The following is a 17702-nucleotide window of genomic DNA, read 5'->3' as shown; positions in this document are numbered from 1 at the left end:
AAGTTAATCTCGGATGCTACTGCAGGGCAGAGCTCCTTGCTCCCTCAAAATCGGTCCCGACGTCCGCAGCCTACCAGGCGATCCAGCCGATTCCGCTCCTTTGAGCCTCGGCGCGTCGGCACCCTGCTATGGATACGCCTCCAGCTCCCTCTTCTTCTAGGAAGCCCTCCTTCAAACCCCGTCCTCCCTGGCAGCCCCGCTCTCGCCCTTCCAGGGGTCCTGCCCCCAAGTCGTCTTCCTGAGGGTCCTTCCCCACTCCGGTCTCTTTCTCAGTTGGGGGGTCGTCTGCACTCCTTCAAGGAGGTTTGGATCGCCCATGTGTCCGATGTGTGGGTCGGGAGGTGGTATCTTCGGGATACAAGATCGAGTTTGTGTCCATCCCACCCCCTCTTTTCTTCCCATCAATCTCCCACGGTCTTCGGCACGGCTTTACGAGCTTTTCCGGGCAGTTCAGACTGTCCTTGCTCAAGGAGTTGTGGTCCCAGTCCTCCCCTCCAAGCGCTTCCAGGGATCCTATTCCTATCTGTTCACTGTCCCCCCCAAAAAAAAAAAAAGACTGTTCCGTCCGTCCTATCCGGGATTTGAAGCGGCTGAACAAGTTTGTTTGCCTGCGGCGGTTCTGCATGGAATCCTTACGGTTGGTGGTCGCGTCTCGGGAGCATTCTATGGAGTTTCTCAGCATGCTTTTCAACACTGAGGCGGCCCGCGTTCTCCGCCCCCCCCCCCCGCCCCAGACTAGGTTGCCTCCCTGTTCTCGGCAGTCGCTCTGCTTTGCGCCAGCAGTCGCTCAATTTTACTCATGCCCTCTGCAGGGAGCGATTCTGTCTCAGTGGGACAGTTCCCCTCTGTCTCTCCACAAGAAGATCCTCCTCCCCCCTGCCGTTTGCAGGGAGCTTCTTTGGTTGACCTCCCTGGTGGCCCTTCTCGGCGGCTCATTTCTCCCCCTCATTTGGCTGGTCATCTCCACGGATGCCAACCTGACCGGGTGGGGGGCTGTCTTCGAGAGCCACACAGCTCAGGGCTCTTTGTCGCCGATGGAGGCTCGTCTTCCCATCTTTCTCGCCCTGTCTCAGTGGACCAATCTCCCTGTTCTCCCTGATTTACGTCTTCCCTCCTCTGCCCTTTCTCCCGCGCTTCCTGAAGCGCATCAAGGCACTCGGCGTTCCTGCCATTCTTGTCGCTCCAGACTGGCCGCGTCGGTCCTGGTACGCCAACTTAGTGCACTTCCTGGTCGACGCCCCATGGCGTCTTCCCCTGCGGGCTGACCTCCTTTCACAAGGGCCAATATTCCACCCCAGTTTACCTCAGCTGAGTTTAATGGCGTGGTTGTTGAGGCCGCGGTATTAAGGTTCCGTGGGTTTTCGGAACCAGTCATCCAAACCATGCTTAAGGCCCGTAAGCCTCAGTCGGCTCAGATCTACCATCGCGTGTGGAAGGCCTTCTTTTCCTGGTGTGAACAGAATAATTTTCACCCCATGGTGTGTTCCACGCCCAAGATTCTTTCCTTTTTGCACTCCGGTCTGGATAAGGGCCTCAGTCATTCCACCTTACGTTCTCAGGTTTCTGCCTTGTCTGTTCTTTTTCAGTGGGCTCTTGTTTTTCGCCCTCAGGTGAAGACTTTTCTTCAGGGGGTGGCCCATTTGGCCCCTCCCTTCCGACAGCCTGTGGAGCCCTGGGACCTTGATTTGGTCCTCAAGGTTCTGCAAGGTCCTCCCTTTGAGCCTTTACGGGAGGTGTCTCATCTTTTTTCTTGGAAGGTCGCCTTCTTGGTAGCAATTACGTCCATCCGTAGGGTGTCTGAACTGGCGGCACTCTCTTGTCGCTCCCCTTACCTGGTCCTTCACAAGGACAAGGTTGTGCTTCACCCTATTCCTTCCTTCCTGCCGAAGGTCGTGTCGGCATTTCACATTAATGAGGATATAATTCTCCCCTCTTTTTGTCCTGCCCCCTCCCATCATTGGTAACGGTCCCTGCATTGTTTGGACCTTGTCCCGGCCATACGGATGTACTTATCCGTCACTGATTCCTTCCACCACTCGGATTCCCTGTTCGTGGTCCCATCAGGTCCGTGCAAGGGGCTGGCTGCCTCCAAGACCACCATTGGGCGTTGGATCAGGGCAGCCATCACGGAGGCCTACCGCGTTCGTGGCAGGGCTCCGCCTTTTCGGGTCACTGCTCATTCTACTCGGGCGATGGGGGCTTCTTGGGCAGTTCGCCATCTGGCCTCAGTGTCCCAGGTCTGCAAAGCTGCCACCTGGGCTTCGGTTCGCACTTTTTTCAAAGTTCTATCAGGTCCATGTCCTGGCTTCCTCTGATGCCAGTCTCGGCCGCACGGTTCTGCAGGCCGCCGTGTGTCAGGCAGGCCGCATGGGGATTGTCGTTTTCTTTCCCCACCCTCTGGGACTGCTTTTGTACGTCCCACTGGTGCTGTGTCCCCCAATGACAGGCACAAGAAAAGAGGATTTTTGTACTCACCGTAAAATCCCTTTCTTGTGGCTTTATTGGGGGACACAGCTCCCACCCTGTTTTTTTGAGGTGGTTGCTCCCAGGGCTTGTTCTGTTCTTGGGTTTTTTGTTCCCAGGACCAGCCTGGTTTTTTGCTTGTTGTTTTCCTTACTGTGTACTACTGCTTGTGACTTAACTGAGTTAGCCTGGTGTCTGTAGGGGGGGTATAGCCTGCCAGGCGGAGTCACTTCTTCTGTCTAGTGTCGCCTCCTAGTGGCAGTAGCCTATACCCACTGGTGCTGTGTCCCCCAATGAAGCCACAAGAAAGGGATTTTACGGTGAGTACAAAAATCCTCTTTTTTAATATATAATGCTGTGCACATTTAGGGAGGTGGTAATGATCGTAAAAGGATTTTATTGCAGGAACAAGTAGTGAATAGAGTGCCACAGCAAAACTTAAAAGAAAAATGAAAGAGAAGTAGGGAGACAATTTGTAATATATATATATTTTTTTAATACAGGAAGGGGGTAGGGTTGCTTAAAAAAGAGGAAACCACAGATAGGACCACAAACAGACTTTCAATTTTATTTCTCCTGTCAGTCTGAACTGACGGGAAAACCAGCCAAAGGAAGCAAATGCTATTAAAGGGGTTATCCAGTGAAAATCATTTTCTTTCCAATCAACTGATTTCAGAAAGTTTTTATAGATTTGTAATTTACTTCTATTTAATCCCGCTGTGGACATCAGCGATCCCGGATGCTTTCTGATCCCGGATGCTTTCTGCAGCCTGGGACCACGGCTATTAGCAGGTACTGATTAGAACAGTTAAATGCAGCTGTCAAACATGACAGCTTAATTTAAAAGTCCTCCCTAGCCCCTCTCCCTGGTGTCTAGTGGCTGGATCCCCCGCGATGTGATCAACTAGGGGGGATCAGTTGTATCGGCTGGGCCGGGACTCTGCGTTGGAATGACGCTGATCCCGACTCAGTATTCTATGTATCTGTTCTGCTGCAGGAGACTTCTAATTAATGTATTCCCTCCCCTATTAAAAGTTTGAATCGTCCCCCTTCTCCCATTTTTTATAAATAAATGATAAAATAAACATATTTGGTATCGCTGCATACATAATCACCCGAACTATTAAATTATCACATTCCTGATCTCGCACGGTAAACGGTGTAAGCGCAAAAAAATTCCAAAGCGCATTTTTGGTTGCATCAGACCCAGAAAAATTGCAACAAAGTCGCATATACCCAAGTAAGATACCGATAGAAAGAACACATCATGGTGCAAAAAAAAATCACACCTCACACGGCACCATAGACCAAAGGATAAAATTTTAAGGAACATTTAGTTTTTTTAATTTTTTAAAAGCCATCAAATAATAATAATAAAAGTTATGCAAGTTGCATATCATTGTAATCGTAGCGACTTGATGAACATAGATAATAAGTCAGTTTCACCATAGGGAGAATGACGTAAACACAAAACCCCCCTAATAAAAAACATTGTGTTTTATTTTAAATTTTACTGCGCATATAATTTTGTAATTTAATTACAAACTTTATAATATAATTATAAAGTTTGGCAGCACATTTTATGCAAAAATTAAGTTTGTCATTGCAAAGTACAATTAGTGGCGCAAAAAATATGGGCTCATGTGGGTCTGTAGGTGAAAAAATGCAAGCGCTATGGCCTTTTAAACAAGAGGAGAAAAAGCCAAAACGAAAATTGTCCCGGCAGGGAAGGGGTTAACCCTTTAAGGACATGGCCCATTTTCGTTTTTACGTTTTCGGTTTTTCCTCCTTGTGTTTAAAAGGTCATAGCACTTGCATTTTTCCACCTAGAAACCCACATGACCCCTTATTTTTTGCGTCACTAATTTTACTTTGCAATTACAGGCTGAATTTTTGCATAAAGTACACTGCGAAACCAGAAAAAAATTCGAAGTGTGGTGAAATTGAAAAAAAAAACGCATTTCTTTTATTTGGGGGGAAATGTGTTTTTACGCCATTCACCCTGGGGTAAAACTGACTTGTTATGCATGTTCCTCAAGTCGTTACGATTAAAACGATATATAACATGTATAACTTATATTGTATCTGATGGTCTGTAAAAAATTCAAACCGTTGTTAACCAATATACGTTCCTTAAAATCGCTCCATTCCCAGGCTTATAGCGCTTTTATCCTTTGGTCTATGGGGCTGTGCGAGGTGTCATTTTTTGCGCCATGATTTGATCTTTCTATCGGTACCTTGACTGCCCATATACGTCTTTTTGATCGCTTTTTATTACATTTTTTCTGGATTTGATGCGACCAAAAATGCGCAATTTTGCACTTTGGGATTTTTTTGCGCTGACGCCGTTTACCGTACGAGATCAGGAATGTGATTAATTAATAGTTCGGGCGATTACGCACGCGGCGATAGTAAACATGTTTATTTATTTATTTGTTTACTTTTATTTAAAACCTGGGAAAAGGGGGGTGATTCAGACTTTTATTAGGGGAGGGGGCTTTTTACTATTAACAACACTTTTTTTTTTTTTTTTTTTTTTTTTTTTACACATATACTAGAAGCCCCCCTGGGGGACTTCTAGTATATACACTTGGATCTCTCATTGAGATCTCTGCAGCATAGATATGCTGCAGAGATCCATGAGATCGGCACTCGTTTGCTTTCGGCTGCTGCAGCCGAAAACGAACGAGTGCCGAGCCGAGGACGGCGCCATCTTGGACGCGTCCCCGGCCGGCTTCAGTAACGGAGATCGCTCCTCCGGGACAAGGTCCCGGAGGAGCGATCTCCCCCACTAGACACCAGGGAAACGTTGCCTCCGGTAATCGGAGGCAGCTGTCAACTTTGACAGCTGCCTCCGATTAGCTAATTAGCGGGCACGGCGATCAGACCGTGCCCGCTAATAGCGGCGGTCCCGGGCTACACGCGGGACCCGGGATCGCGGCACTTCAAAGCGGGGCCGCCGCGCGGCCCCGCTTTGAAGTGCAAGTGAGGACATAGGACGTACCGGTACGTCCTATGTCCTTAAGAGGTTAAAAATGTCACATTCTCGCATACTTATCAGCTGCTGTATGTCCTGCAGAAAATGTTGTTTTCAGTCCCACACAGAGCTCTCTGCTGACATCTTTGTCCAACACTAGAAGTGTCCTGAGCAGGAAAGGTTTTCTTTGGGGACTTGCTACTGCTCTGGACAGTTCATGTGTCAGACAGAGATGTCAGAAGAGAGTACTGTGTCAGGCTGAACAGAGAACATTACCTGCAGTACATACAGCAGGTGATAAGTACTGGAAGACTTGAGATTGTTAAATAGAAGTAAATTACAAATCTATATAATTTTCTGAAACCAGTTGATTTGAAAGAAAAAGATTTTATCAGGAACCTAAGCTCTCATCAGGATTAACTGTTAAGAGGTTATTATGAATTTTGGTTTGTTTTTGATCTCTTTAGGATGTAATGCAACAAGCCACAAATGCTATCCTCAGGGGCGGCACAATATTGGCTCCAACAGTGTCTGCAAAAACAATTGCTGAACAATTGGCAGAAAAGATCAATGCCAAACTCAATTATGTGCCAGTTGAGAAACTGGAAGAGGATAAACAGGAGGCTGGTCCCAATGAGTCCTTTAAGAGATACGAGGAGGAGCTGGAGATCAATGACTTCCCTCAGGTATGCTCAGTAAATACTGTAGTAGCTGTAGTACTGTAATACTGGGTAGCTTCACGCGTACCGAATCAGCAGCGGATTTCACGCTGCGAAGTCCGCTGCGGATCCATTGCCAGTTCTTTTCTATGAGAATACATACTTGCAGCGGGACTGACATCCCAAGTATGTAAGTTAACCCCCTGCCTGCCGGAGCATACATCACCTGCTCCACGCTTCGGGGGTTCCCGACTCTACGTTCCACTAGGCTGATCAGTGGCTGCAATGGGACAGTGCACTGATTGGCTGAGCGAGACGTGCAGACGCCGGGAACCCCGAAGCAAGCCGGAGCGTGGAGCCGGCTAGCGGTGGGTTAACTTACATACTCGGGATATTAGTCCCGCTGCGAGTATGTATTCTCATAGAAAAGAACTGACAACGGATTAGCAGCAGATTCCACTGCAAAACCCGCTGCGGGTCCGGTACATGCGAAGGAACCCTTAAATAACAAAAACTTCTCTACAAACCTGACTGATGCATTGTGGTCTTAGGCCTTAGGCAGCAAGTCTACTGTGGTATACCACAATCTTAGTCAAAGAACAGGCCCTAACCTGGCTGCTGTATACAGTCGTGGCCAAAAGTTTTGAGAATGTTACAAATAAGAAATCTTTACAAAGTCTGCTGCTTCAGTTTTTAAGATGGCAATTTGCATATACTCCAGAATGTTATAAAGAGTGATCAGCTTAACAGCAGTTACTTCCAAAGTCAATATTTGCCTAGAAAATTAACTTTATCCCCCAAAACACATTTAAACATCATTGCAGCCTTGCCTTAAAAGGACCAGCTAACATCGTTTCAGTGATTGCTCCTTTAACACAGGTGTGGGTGTTGATGAGGACAGGGCTGGAGATCAATCTGTCATGATTAAGAGAGCCATCACACATACCGTATCGCTGCTTATTTCTCGCACAAAACTCGCATCAAACTCGCATGAAAGTAGCTGGATTTTTTGTGGTATTGAACTCGCCTGTGAAAATCATATGAAAATCAAAACTCGCATGTAAAAATCGCACCAAACACACAGTGAGAATAAACATACATTGACTTGATAGCAATCGGTATGACTGTGGATTTATGTGCGAGAAACTTGAAGCGATAAATGCACAGCGATACGGTACGTGTGACGGCACCCTAAGTAAGAATGACACCACTGGACACTTTAAAAGGAGGCTGGTGCTTGGCATCATTGTTTCTCTTCTGTTAACCATGGTTATCTCTAAAGAAACGTGTGCAGTCATCATTGTACTGCACAAAAATGGCCTAACAGGGAAGAGTATCGCAGCTAGAAAGATTGCACCTCAGTCAACAATCTATTGCATCATCAAGAACTTCAAGGAGAAAGGTTCCATTGTTGCCAAAAAGGCTCCAGGGCACCCAAGAAAGACCAGCAAGCGCCAGGACTGTCTCTTAAAAGTGTTTGAGCTGCGGGATCGGGCTACCAGCAGAGCAGAGCTTGCTCAGTAATGGCAGCAGGCAGGTGTGAGTGCATCTGCACGCACTGTGAGGCGGAGACTCTTGGAGCAAGGCCTGGTCTCAAGGAGGGCAGCAAAGAAGCCACTTCTCTACAGAAAAAACATCAGGGACAGACTGATATTCTGCAAAAGGTACAGGGAGTGGACTGCTGAGGACTGGGGTAAAGTAATTTTTCTGATGAATCCCCTTTCCGATTGGGACATCTGGAAAACAGCTTATTTGGAGAAGACTAGGTGAGCGCTACCACCAGTCTTGTCTCATGCCAACTGTAAAGCATCCTGAAACCATTCATGTGTGGTTGCTTCTCAGCCAAGGGAATCGTCTCTCACAGTCTTGCCTAAAAACACAGCCATGAATAAAGAATTGTACCAGAATGTCCTCCAAAAGCAACTTCTCCCAACTGTCCAAGAACAGTTAGGCGATCAACAATGCCTTTTCCAGCATGATGGAGCACCTTGCCATAAAGCAAAGGTGATAACTAAATGGCTCAGGGAACAAAACCTAGACATTTTGGGTCCATGGCCTGGAAACTCCCCAGATCTTAATCCCATTGGGAACTTATGGTCAATCATCAAGAGACGAGTGGACAAACAAAAACTAACAAATTCTGACAAAATGCAAGCATTGATTGTGTAAGAATGGACTGCTATCAGTCAGGATTTGGTCCAGAAGTTGATAGAGAGCATGCCAGGGAGAATTGCAGAGGTCCTGAAGAAGAAGGGTCAACACTGCAAATATTGACTTGCTGCATTAACTCATTCTAACTGTCAATATAAGCTTTTGTTACTCATAATATGATTGCAATTATATTTCTGTATGTGATAAAAACATCTGACAAACATAAAAACCAGAGGGCAGCAGATTATGTGAAAATATATTATTTGTCATTCTCAAAACTTTTGGCCGTGACTGTAGTATGTATCGGAAGGTCTGAATAAATAATTACTGTTTGTTTTTTTTTTGTTTGTTTTTCTTCTATACTTTTCAGACTGCAAGGTGGAAAGTAACTTCAAAAGAAGCACTTCAGAGGATCAGTGAATATTCTGAGGCAGCCATCACCATTAGGGGCACCTATTTTCCACCTGGCAAAGACCCCAAGGAAGGCGAAAGAAAAATTTATTTGGCCATTGAAAGTAAGTACTTAATTTTATTTTTATTTATTAAGAGTCTTCTTAAAGGGGTAGGCGAGTCCCTGGGGGTAATTATTTGGTCATTAAATGGCAATATTTGACGCTATTTAGGATAGACTAACTTGGAGACAACCCTGCCCAGGCCCTACATTGACCTGTTTAATAGCTATGTAAGTTTTATGGGAAATACTTTTAATCCAATGTTTTAATGCGATCTATGCAGTAGTGATGTCACGATACCAGAATTTTAAGTTCGATACCAATACTCGATTTTTTTATTCCGATACTCTATACCAGTTCAATACCTCGAAAAAAAACACCCCCATTATAAGATCAGCACTCTCCTCTCCTGACATCCTCTGTGCTGCTGTGACCTCCCCTATAAGATCAGCACACTCCTTCCTCTCCTGACATCCTCTGTGTTGCTGTGACCTCCCCTATAAGATCAGCACACTCCTTCCTCTCCTGAAATCCTCTGTGCTGCTGTGACCTCCCCTATAGATCAGCACCCTCCTCTCCTGACATCCTCTGTGCTGCAGTGACCCGGGAAACCTCCCCTATAAGATCAGCCTCCTCCTCTCCTGACATCCTCTGTGCTGCTGTGACCTCCCTTATAGATCAGCACACTCCTCTCCTGACATCCTCTGTGCTGCTGTGATCTCCCCTATAGATCAGCACACTCCTCTCCTGACATCCTCTGTGCTGCTGTGATCTCCCCTATAGATCAGCACACTCCTCTCCTGACAGGCAGTGACAGCACTTTCCCGGCAGGCCATGCAGCCACTGTCTAAACTTTTGTACCTTTCAGCCGCTCTCCTGTTTTTCCTCTCAGAGTGGCTGCACAATGTGTACAGCGCCCAGCACACTGAAAGGTCCCTTCCCCACAATGTCATCCGGCACCACAGTGGTTAATCCGTTGCTGACCCTTTCGGAGGCAGTGCGCATAGCTCCTTACTTGCAGTCCAGGCAGCGCCCCCTACCCCGACAGACCTGTCTCCCCCTGGTCATCTCTCGGGTCTTCTATAGGTCACCTCTGAGTCCTGTGTGTGCGCTTCTCTCCAGCTGTCAGTGATACCAGGGCCCGCGCCCCTCCCCAGCTCTCCAGACATCCGCTCAGCCTCCCGGGATCCCTCTCTCTCCAGAGCAACAAATACCGACCTGCCGACTCTGGGAGCGAAGTGTGCAAAGGTGACACCAGGGGGCTGGGGGCGACACAGAGAACATGGCCGGCGCTCATATAGCCGCCGGCCGTGTTCTCTGCGCTATACTTTAAGCTGCTCTATTATGCAGCTTAGCATAAAGTATCGGATACCAGGAAATCCTGGTATTGAACCGTTTTTTTGCCTGAAATATCGATAGTAGTATCAATATTTTGGTGCATCGTGCATCCCTACTATGCAGTATGTTAAATCGAAGGTCTGCACTCAACATGGGATTTTCCTTTTGGGGAGGTGAATGCTTATAACATGTATGTGTCTTAACTCTAGGTGCCAGTGAATTGGCTGTACAGAAAGCAAAGGCGGAAATCACCCGACTTATCAAGGAAGAACTTATCAGACTGGTAAGTACAAGGAGCATTTAGGTGTAATGTCATTCTAAGTTTGTGTTATGGTTGTGTGTTGTTTTTATAATCACAAATTATATAACGTCTATTCATAACTTTAACTTCTTAATGAGCACAGATACACTATTTTACGATGTATAGAATAAGAACCCTATATAGACTGCTAGCTTTTCACAATTGGCCTAGAATAGGGTACTGTGGGTCTCCTGTGCAGGGACCATGGGAGCTCAGCTGCCAGTATAAAGCCTGCGCCTCCACTATATTTACTAGGAACAGATTTAACCTTTTATATGATCATGACCAGGGCCGCCATCAGAAATTTCGGGGCCCCATACAGCCGGAGTGTCTGGGCCCCCCCATTAACAAAAAAACATGGGACGTATTTTTGACTGATGTCTTTGAAGTAACTGGGTGTATCTGGGATAATTCTGGAAAGCTGGGTCTCTTTGGATACATCCCACGCCAGCCAACTTCCGTGCACTATTAATTAAAATAAAAACTATTGAACCCAAGGGCCAGGGCTGGTTTTAGGTCAAATGTGGCCCTGGGCACAATTTAAAAGTGGGGCCCCAAGTGCTTAGACATTAAACCACTACACAGTCATAGTTAAATAAAGAAGGTGGTCTGAGAGGAGTGTTGCTGGGGTCTTAAAAGATCAGGAGCACAAGCCCCCTACACATGGCCACAAAATATTTCTACGCATTGGTACCAAATAATACTGCTGGGATGTGGGGGCAGACAGGGTGCAGGGATGTGGGGGCAGACAGGGTGCAGGGATCAGGGATGTGGGGGCACACAGGGTGCAGGGATGTGGGGGCAGACTGGGTGCAGGGATCAGGGATGTGGGGGCAGACAGGGTGCAGGGATCAGGGATGTGGGGCAGACGGGGTGCAGGGATCAGGGATGTGGAGCAGACGGGGTGCAGGGATCAGGGATGTGGGGGCAGACAGGGTGCAGGGATCAGGGATATTGGGGCAGACGGTGCAGGGATCAGGGATGTGGGGGCAGACAGGGTGCAGGGATCAGGGATGTGGGGGCAGACAGGGTGCAGGGATCAGGGATGTGGGGCAGACAGGGTGCAGGGATCAGGGATGTGGGGCAGACAGGGTGCAGGGATCAGGGATGTGGGGCAGACAGGGTGCAGGGATCAGGGATGTGGGGTTAGACAGGGATCAGGGATATTGGGGCAGACATATTTCTACGCATTGGTACCAAATAATACTGCTGGGATGTGGGGGCAGACAGGGTGCAGGGATGTGGGGGCAGACAGGGTGCAGGGATGTGGGGGCAGACAGGGTGCAGGGATGTGGGGGGCAGACAGGGTGCAGGGATCAGGGATATCGGGGCAGACAGGGTGCAGGGATCAGGGATATCGGGGCAGACGGTGCAGGGATCAGAGATGTGGGGTTAGACAGGGATCAGGGATGTGGGGGCAAACAGAGCGCTGACAGAGTGCAAGGAGGTTGGGGATGACAGGGTGCGGGGATCAGGGATTGCACATCATCCCCCCCAGCACACATCATCCCCCCCCCCAGCACACATCATCCCCCCCCCAGCACACATCATCCCCCCCAGCACACATCATCCCCCCCAGCACACATCATCCCCCCCAGCACACATCATCCCCCCCAGCACACATCATCCCCCCCAGCACACATCATCCCCCCCAGCACACATCATCCCCCCCAGCACACATCATCCCCCCCAGCACACATCATCCCCCCCAGCACACATCATCCCCCCCAGCACACATCATCCCCCCCAGCACACATCATCCCCCCAGCACACATCATCCTTCCAGCACACATGCACACATCATCCTTCCAGCACACATCATCCTTCCAGCACACATGCACACATCATCCCCCCCAGCACACATCATCCCCCCCAGCACACATCATCCTTCCAGCACACATGCACACATCATCCTTCCAGCACACATGCACACATCATCCCCCCCAGCACACATCATCCCCCCCAGCACACATCATCCCCCCCAGCACACATCATCCCCCCCAGCACACATGCACACATCATCCCCCCAGCACACATGCACACATCATCCCCGCCAGCACACATGCACACATCATCCCCGCCAGCACATATGCACACATCATCCCCGCCAGCACACATGCACACATCATCCCCGCCAGCACACATGCACACATCATCCCCGCCAGCACACATGCACACATCATCCCCCCAGCACACATCATCCCCCCCAGCACACATCATCCCCCCCAGCACACATCATCCCCCCCAGCACACATCATCCCCCCAGCACACATCATCCCCCCCAGCACACATCATCCCCCCCAGCACACATCATCCCCCCCAGCACACATCATCCCCCCCAGCACACATCCTCCCCCCCAGCACACATCCTCCCCCCCAGCACACATCATCCCCCCCAGCACACATCATCCCCCCAGCACACATCATCCCCCCCCAGCACACATCATCCCCGCCAGCACACATCATCCCCCCCAGCACACATCATCCCCCCAGCACACATCCTCCCCCCCAGCACACATCATCCCCCCAGCACACATCATCCCCCCCCAGCACACATCATCCCCGCCAGCACACATCATCCCCCCCCAGCACACCTGCACACATCATCCCCAGCACACATCATCCCCCCCAGCACACATCATCCCCCCCAGCACACATCATCCCCGCCAGCACACATCATCCCCCCCCCCAGCACACATCATCCCCCCCCAGCACACATCATCCCCGCCAGCACACATCATCCCCCCCTGCACACCTGCACACATCATCCCCCCAGCACACATCATCCCCCCCAGCACACATCATCCCCCCCAGCACACATCATCCCCCCCAGCACACATCATCCCCCCCAGCACACATCATCCCCCCAGCACACATCCCCCCCAGCACACATGCACACATCATCCCCCCAGCACACATGCACACATCATCCCCGCCAGCACACATGCACACATCATCCCCGCCAGCACACATGCACACATCATCCCCGCCAGCACACATGCACACATCATCCCCGCCAGCACACATGCACACATCATCCCCGCCAGCACACATGCACACATCATCCCCGCCAGCACACATGCACACATCATCCCCGCCAGCACACCTGCACACATCATCCCCGCCAGCACACATGCACACATCATCCCCGCCAGCACACATGCACACATCATCCCCGCCAGCACACATGCACACATCATCCCCGCCAGCACACATGCACACATCATCCCCGCCAGCACACATGCACACATCATCCCCGCCAGCACACATGCACACATCATCCCCGCCAGCACACATGCACACATCATCCCCGCCAGCACACATGCACACATCATCCCCGCCAGCACACATGCACACATCATCCCCGCCAGCACACATCATCCCCCCAGCACACATCATCCCCCCAGCACACATCATCCCCCCAGCACACATCATCCCCCCAGCACACATCATCCCCCCAGCACACATCATCCCCCCCAGCACACATCATGCCCCCAGCACACATCCCCCCCAGCACACATGCACACATCATCTCCGCAGCACACATCATCCTTCCAGCACACATCATCCCCCAGCACACATGCACACATCATCCTTCCAGCACACATCATCCCCCAGCACACATGCACACATCATCCCCGCAGCACACACCATTCCCCAGCACACATCATTCCCCAGCACACATCATCCCCCCAGCACACATCATCCCCCCAGCACACATGCACACATCATCCCCGCAGCACACATCATCCCCTCCAGCACACATCATCCACCCCAGCACACATCATATCCCCCCAGCACACATCATAACCCCCCCAGCACACATCATCCTCCCAGCACACATCCTACCCCCCAGCACACATCCTACCCCCCCAGCACACATCCTACCCCCCCAGCACACATCCTACCCCGCCAGCACACATCATCCCCCCAGCACACATCCTACCCCCCAGCACACATCCTACCCCCCAGCACACATCCTACCCCCCAGCACACATCCTACCCCCCAGCACACATCCTACCCCCCAGCACACATCATACCCCCCAGCACACATCCTACCCCCCAGCACACATCCTACCCCCCAGCACACATCCTACCCCCCAGCACACATCCTACCCCCCAGCACACATCCTACCCCCCAGCACACATCCTACCCCCCAGCACACATCCTACCCCCCAGCACACATCCTACCCCCCAGCACACATCCTACCCCCCAGCACACATCCTACCCCCCAGCACACATCCTACCCCCCAGCACACATCATCCTCCCAGCACACATCCTACCCCCCAGCACACATCCTACCCCCCCCAGCACACATCCTACCCCCCAGCACACATCCTACCCCCCAGCACACATCCTACCCCCCCCAGCACACATCATCCCCCCCCCCCCCAGCACACATCTCACCCCCCCAGCACACATCCTACCCCCCCCCCCCCCCAAGCACACATCATCCCCCCCAGCACACATGATTACACACACATCTACACTTACTTGCTGGGAAGCTCCAGGACCCATGTGCTTCCTGTTTTCCTACTGGTCCTCACACAGCGGCTCCGGGCCCCTCCTTCTCCTCAGACATCGCAGCACAGGAGAAAGCTGCTAGAGAAGGTTGTGTGGGGTGGGGGAGGGGCCCAGGGTAGTGAGGAAGAGGAGGGGGCCCGGGGGAGTGAGGAAGAGGAGGGGGCCCTGGGAGAGTGAGGAGGAGGCCCTGTGTCTTCCTGCCTGTGCGGTACAGCTGTCAGGAGCTTACACACAGGTATGCTGGACTGCCGGGCCCTCCTGGATGCTAGTTTTAGCCCGGGCCCCTGACAGCTGTACCGCCAATACTGCCCTGATGGCGGCCCTGATAATGACCATGAAAAGTAAAGATTCTGCTGCTTTATACTTACATAAAGCAGTACAATTTAACGCTGTTGCAAATATTGCAGCAATGTAAAGGTGCATGGGACTTTCCCCTTGGTGAAGTTCAGTTAATTGGAGAAAGGGGGGGAAAAAAACCTTGATTGTAAGGATCTTTGGATGACCCTGCCATTGATACCACATTAATGTTATGGCATATCTTAGCTTTATGCTATGGCGTTTAAAAGTGCAGGGGAAAAACACTTTAAGCTGCAGAAACAAAATTTTCTGTCCATTATTGATCTTGCATCTTTTCATACTTTTTAACTAATACCATTTGCATTCTTGCAGCAAAACTCCTACCAACCGACCAACAAAGGAAGATACAAAGTGCTTTAAAGCTGGACATCTGGATAACGTGTCATCTCTTGTGAATGTCGTCTCTGCAGTTTTCTTCTCGCGTTGTAAATTGAGCTTTTTTTTTTTTACCTCCTATTTTTATGAATTCATGGGGTAAAACTTAGGGATGAAAGCAGAAACAATTATTATTATTTTTTTTTTTAAGTGTTTAAAAAAACTGGCATTGGAATATCTTAAATTAAATTTGTTTTAAAATTCACTCTGAAAAATAAATTGTTTCAATTTTTACAAATGCCTTTTTTTGTGTATATAAAATGTATCACAGAGGGGGGTACATCTATAATATAACTTTTAATTAAATACATTCAAAACATACAATCTCCCTGCAAAACATACAATGATGGTCAAACTGGACCTAAAAATGGACTGTAAGGCTGCATTCCCACGTTCCGTGATCCTGACGTATCACGGACGTGGAATGCATGTACCGGAGTCCCCCCGCGCCCGGACAGCATCTGTAATTATAAGCTGACTGTATTCATAAGCGCTGCGCTTGCATTCCACGTCACGGAACGTGGGAATGCAGCCTAACTCCTGAAATAGGGTAACTACTGAAACAACCATGCACATGGCAGTGCAGCCTTGCAATAGACCCGTTATGCTCACCTGCTCGTGATGTCTGCTGCATGGTGTTCTTATTTTAATTTCGCGAAGCAGGACTAACGTCTGAATTCCGCTTAGCTCTGTGGACAGGAGGGAGTAGGCCGGCTCTCCCTGCTCACACAGGGCATTGACGGGGCACCTGTCCTAACAAGAACTACCCCTACTCCAAATTACTCCTTTGAGTTTACCCTATTATGAAACAAATCACATAACACCTCACGAATAGTCCTGCTCCAACATACGTTTCCACCAAATATAACAATATCTTGATTCGAAATTACTAAATTATATAATATGGTGGTAGGGTAAAAAAACAAAAAAGTCATACCTCCGCAGTGGCGGGGCTTAACGACCGCTGACAGACAGACGTCCAGCGCTAAGCACGTGTACTTCAGGTTAAAAACCTCAGTGGCAGTGGAGCCTCGCATATATCCTACAGCTGTCTAGTGCAAAGGTGAGGGGCAGTTGCAGGAGCCGATAACCCGCTGATCGTGTCTTTTCCATCTGCCTAAAAATCATTAGCCGTCAACCGTGCATCACTACGTGCAATATCGATGCACGGCCGCCGGCTGATGAGTGTATAAAAAAATAAATAAACTTGAGGGAAATTTATCAAAGGGTGTAAAATAAACACTGGTGTAGCCTGTCCATAGCAACCAATCACAGCTCAGCTATCAGCTCTGGTAAAATGAAAGATGTGATGCTGTAGGCAGTGTACACCAGTGGAAACTTTACACCTTTTGATAAATGTGGTCCTTTAACCATACGTGTCTACATTCCCGGGTGGTGGTCTCGCTCCCCGCCAGTGGCAGCTGCGGGCAGATGTGAAAAGAACTCTCCCACACTGCCCACCTACAGCCTAGCTGTAACTGCCAAACTCTAGTATACTACAGCATCACAATTGTGGAAAGCCACTGGGCGCTCACTACCTGGTTCAAGAGATCCAGAATCAGAGGAGGTGGGTGCTGGTCCTTGATGGTAATTTTATTAAACTCTCTGTAGTCTATACATGGCCATGTTTTTGTAGCGCTGGATAACCCCTTTAAGGAAAGAGTTGAGGGTATCAACGTGTGGTTTGGGGTTATGGGCAATGTTCCCGCTAAGTTTCAGCCACTGCTGAGCGGAATGGCAAGTGAGCTGAAATCTGCTTTAGGAAGTGAACATTTCGGGCAACTGTTTATGTGAGCAGTGTGGGAGTTGGAAAAAGGAATATTAAAGGCATATATAGCCTTGTGTATAAAGCGGAAATGTTTTTCACGTAGAACCACATTGGGAGTTGCAGAATACACTAGTTGAGATCCTCTCAATATTTGTTGGGTCAGATCCTCTGAAAAAATTACGGAGGACCATTTTAAAAAAAAAAAATTTGTCTAGATAAATTCTTTTGAGAGCGTGATCTAAGTTCTCCATATGTATGTGATAAAGAATAAGGTACCGGTGGTGTTGGGAATAGATTATCAAATTCTATATCACTTTCTGCTTCTGCTATGTC

General features: G+C 49.4%; 1 protein-coding gene across 1 annotated transcript in view; it reads left to right on the top strand.

Annotated features, from left to right (window-relative positions):
• Nucleotides 1–15839, top strand: part of DDX46 (DEAD-box helicase 46) — a 142453-nt gene extending 126614 nt beyond the window's left edge. Inside the window, exons 20-23 of the mRNA XM_069969865.1 lie at nt 5908–6126; nt 8621–8765; nt 10250–10323; nt 15539–15839. Of these exons, the coding sequence (XP_069825966.1) occupies nt 5908–6126; nt 8621–8765; nt 10250–10323; nt 15539–15586 (486 nt within the window). The 3' untranslated portion in view covers nt 15587–15839. The remainder of the gene's footprint in view (nt 1–5907; nt 6127–8620; nt 8766–10249; nt 10324–15538) is intronic.
• The last annotated feature ends 1863 nt before the right edge of the window (nt 15840–17702 follow it).

This window comes from Dendropsophus ebraccatus, chromosome 1 (genome assembly GCF_027789765.1).
Source record: "Dendropsophus ebraccatus isolate aDenEbr1 chromosome 1, aDenEbr1.pat, whole genome shotgun sequence".
Classification (NCBI taxonomy): domain Eukaryota; kingdom Metazoa; phylum Chordata; class Amphibia; order Anura; family Hylidae; genus Dendropsophus; species Dendropsophus ebraccatus.
This window is presented reverse-complemented; position numbering and strand designations above follow the sequence as displayed.